This window comes from Symphalangus syndactylus, chromosome 1 (genome assembly GCF_028878055.3).
Source record: "Symphalangus syndactylus isolate Jambi chromosome 1, NHGRI_mSymSyn1-v2.1_pri, whole genome shotgun sequence".
Classification (NCBI taxonomy): Eukaryota; Metazoa; Chordata; class Mammalia; order Primates; family Hylobatidae; genus Symphalangus; species Symphalangus syndactylus.
The window spans coordinates 85283533-85287757 of record NC_072423.2 but is presented as its reverse complement, the minus strand read 5'-3'; the positions used below and the strand labels follow the sequence as shown (position 1 = coordinate 85287757).

Here is a 4225-nt window from a genome sequence, read left to right as displayed (position 1 = left end):
AGCCTCCTCTTGAGATTCATCACCCCCATGAGACTATGTGCAAACCCTTCTGGTTACAGAGATGTCACCTTCCTAGAACTCCTGCACCAATCACAGGGTTCCCAGAGCTGCTGTGCACCCAGACCCCACTTTTGACTGTAATCTCTGAAGCAGGGCTCTCTTTTTAGAATTCTCACATCTGCATAGTGCCAACGGCTGGTGCTCATTAGGCAGCAGTTGCAGGCTGACAACTAGAATTTCTCTTTGGGGCAGACTCAAGGAGAGACAGAAAGAGATATAGTTATACTTTGTGTAATTACACTTTACTTAAAACTCCCAAGATTATTTTCTTAGAAAATAATGTTAATATCCTCCCTATGGAGCTGATCCTCCTAGCTTCCGATTCCTTGAGGTAGTTGGTGCCAATTTACTGAAAAACTCTTTAGAGAAATCTCTCCTGTGTCTTGTGCAGAATTGGGTCAATGAACTCTTTTTTAAAAGTGCTATTCGAAGGTTCAGTTTTCAAGATGGTATCACTATATTATTTTCTTCTTGGACGCCTGAAGAATCTGAGAAGGAGGACAAGTCTACATTTGTAGGGTAATTTATTTTAATATTAGAAACTATGGGTTTTGTGATTCACTTTGACATAGGCACACAGAGTCTAGGGCTGGTTTCTTCAGATGGGGGAGTTAAATGATCACCCAAATTATATTCAGGAAGCCACGTATGCAAAAAATAAGCTTAGAAGCCTGGAAAAACGTGATCTCTAAGAGCACCCTGAAGGATGGTTTGGTAAACATAGAATATTTGTGTTTTTTGGTTTCATTGGCCCAACTTAAATGTACACTTCAGTTGAATTTTGTGTTTGGCATAGAGACAGTGAAATTTGCTGGAAGGTTTATGGATTCATAGAATATTAGAATTAAGAAACCTTGGCTTTTCTGGCTTGTAATTACTTCACTTCAACTAGAATGTGTGTTATAAGTAGAAGACAAACTTCTGGATCAGCTGAGTTGCTCATGCCCCAAATCACAATCATGTATAGTATTGCGATTTTCTCTATTACAATCTTTGGCTTGTATGAGACTGGGAAAAATAAAGCTTAATAGCCTTTTCTGCAGCAACTATTGTTTTGCACAAGATTTCAGGTTTAATACCAAGTTTTAAAAAAGAACAATTATTAATGGTGTATGTACTTCATTAACTTTATTTACAGAGGTAATTATTTGAGGCCATCAATGTGTATATTCCAGTTCCAGTTTTCTAAAATTTTTCCATAACCTAAATTTATTTTGATGCTTAAAATTCTATTTCCATCTTTTTTGCATAATAAGTAATGAAAATATAAATAACCTGGGGCTAGTGTCTATGTTTAGAAAAACTAGAATTCTTGAAACATTTTACTATTAAAGTAATAGATTTTCCTTATTAATCTGAAATTTACATCTCTTCAAGCCTTTTCTTTTTCAATCTCCTTTGCCTCTGAGACCATACAAAGCCAGTGGCTTTTCATTACATGAATTTTCAGGTAACCAAATCCTTTTGAAACTTTTAGATCAGAGGAGAATGTTGTTAGAACTTCTTTCATTACTTCTCCTCTGTTGGAATCATTATGAGTATTTCAAGATAAAAATTGTATGCCTGACTTCCCCAGTTTTCCTTTTTCCCCTCCATCCTCATTCCCCCTTCTTCTCCCTTCTCTTTCATTTTAATTTTGTTCTAAATTTATATTTTAAAAGAATTATAGATTAGCAAGAGGTACACAGATAGCACAAAGAGGTGCCATGTACCCTTCTTCCAGTTTTTTCAAACTGACATATTATGTATCTATAGTACAATATGTAAACCAGGAAACTGATATCAATTATACTATTAATGTTGTATGATGCATGTATAGAATTCCATATCATTTTATGTCATGTGTAGATTTGTTTAACCACAAGCAGAATCAGAATACATAACTATCTCATCACCACAAATATCTCTATTGTGCTACTCTTTATAATCACACCACCAACCTTTTTTTAACCATCCCTAATTTCTGGCAACCACTAACTTGTTCTCCATCTCTATAATTTTGCCATCCTGAGAATGTTAAATGAGTGAAATCGTAGAGTATTGGACCTTTCGAGAAGGACTTTCCTCAATTCAGTGTAATGTCCCTGAGATCTATCTAAGTTGTTGCCTGAATCATAGTTTGTTCCTCTTTATCACTGAGTAGTATTCTATGGTATGGTGGTACCACAGTTTGTTTAACCAGTCACTTATTATAGGACATTTGTTTTTCAAATTTTTGGCTATTATAAATAAAGATGTTATGAGTACTCTTGTACAGGTTTTTATATGGACATGTTTTCATTTCTCTGGGATAAATGCCCAGGAGTTCCCTCTTTCTTTCTTAAATTCTTTGTCTTTCTTTTCCAAGAAACTGATAACACTGATTGGATCATAGTACCTCCTCAATATTGAAGAACTAGTCTCTTCTTTGATGGACAAAATTCAATGAAGAGTGAATGCGTTAATGGGTATATACACCAATGATATATGAAGGAATACAGGAGGATCTAAGAAGGCATCCCAGAGAGGATGCTGTTGAGTTGTTTGAGTCCTGTTCCGAAGACAGGCTCTCTTGTTTCAGCCTTCCCTCCATTATTTTAGACAATTTGATTAACTGTTGCTATAGAATCTAAGTGAATTGGAAAGTGCATTACATTAGCTAATTCTTTTTGTATTTTTAGTAGAGATGGGGTTTCTCCTTGTTAGCCAGGCTGGTCTTGACCTCCTGACCTCAGGGGATCCACCTACCTCAGCCTCCCAAAGTGCTGGGACTACAGGTAGGAGCTACTGTGCTGGGCCAATATCTATTTACTCTTAATCTGGTGTGATGATAGGTATTAGCCTGAATTCATTGCTTTCATAATTCCCTTTTCTATGATATGTTTCTTAAAATATCCTTGGTTAGAAGGCAGATGTTTTTAGAAAGGTAACCTGACACAGTTAGAAGATTGCATTAAATAATCTCCAGAGTTTACTTCTAGGTCTAAAGTTCTAATTTTGTAAGAAAATCCTCTTTTGATCAAGAAGGAAACTGAGGAACCTAGTGAGGTTCCATAAATAATTCAGTATCACCGAGATGGTTCACAGAGAGTGAGTAGGACACCAGGAGTAGAACTTAAGACTGTTGTACTACTTAGCTTAAATAAAAGTTAAATTCAGATGTGAAATTAAGAAGCATTTAATTATGAATATATCGCATATAAAATTATTTATCTTTCTTGTAACAGGTTAAATCAGAGAAATGGACTGTAGAAATCAAACTTTGGTTACTGAACTTTCTTTCGTGGGATTAACAAATCTCTTTCAGCACGAGGTGGCTCTCTTTCTGGTATTTCTCTTTGTTTATCTCGTCACTGTTCTGGGAAACTTGGGAATGATCACTCTTATTTGGATGGATTCTCGACTCCACACCCCTATGTACTTTTTTCTCAGCCACTTGTCCTTTGTGGATGTCTTCTCCTCTTCTGCCATCAGTCCCAAGATGCTGACTGATATCTTCGTGGAGAAAAAAGTAATCAATTTCTTTGGTTGTGCTGCCCAGTTATGGTTTTTTGGCCATTTTGTAGTAACTGAATGTTTCCTTCTGGCTGCCATGGCATATGACCGGTATATGGCTATCTGTAAGCCCTTGTTGTATACACTCATTATGTCCCAGCAGGTCTGTGTGCAGCTGGTGGTGGGGCCTTATGCCGTGGGCCTTATAAGCACCATGACCCATCCGACTTTCACTTTTTGCCTACCCTACTGTGGTCCAAACATCATCAATCACTTCTTCTGTGACCTTCTCCCTCTTCTCTCCCTGGCATGTGCAGATACCCATATTAATAAACATTTGCTTTTTATCTTGGCGGGGGCCCTGGGAGTACTCAGTGGTGTGATCATCTTGGTCTCCTACATTTACATTGTCATTGCCATCCTGAGGATTTGCTCTGCTGATGGGAGACACAAAGCCTTCTCCACTTGCTCTTCACACCTGATGGCTGTCTCCATCTTGTATGGGACACTCTTCTTTACCTATGTATGTCCAAGTTCTAGTTTCTCTCTCGATATCAATAAAGTGGTTTCCCTGTTCCACACAGCAGTGATCCACATGTTGAATCCACTTATCTACAGCCTGAGAAACAAGGAAGTAAAAGATTCATTCAGAAGGAAGTTTGAAAGAAAGAAGTTTCTTATAGCTAGGTGA

General features: G+C 37.3%; 1 protein-coding gene across 1 annotated transcript; it reads left to right on the top strand.

The window, feature by feature from the left end:
* The first annotated feature begins 3280 nt into the window (after positions 1 to 3280).
* LOC129490095 (olfactory receptor 5G25-like) lies at positions 3281 to 4225 on the top strand. The gene has a single exon (XM_055293560.1). The coding sequence runs from the start codon at positions 3281 to 3283 to the stop codon at positions 4223 to 4225; it is 945 nt and encodes a 314-aa protein (XP_055149535.1).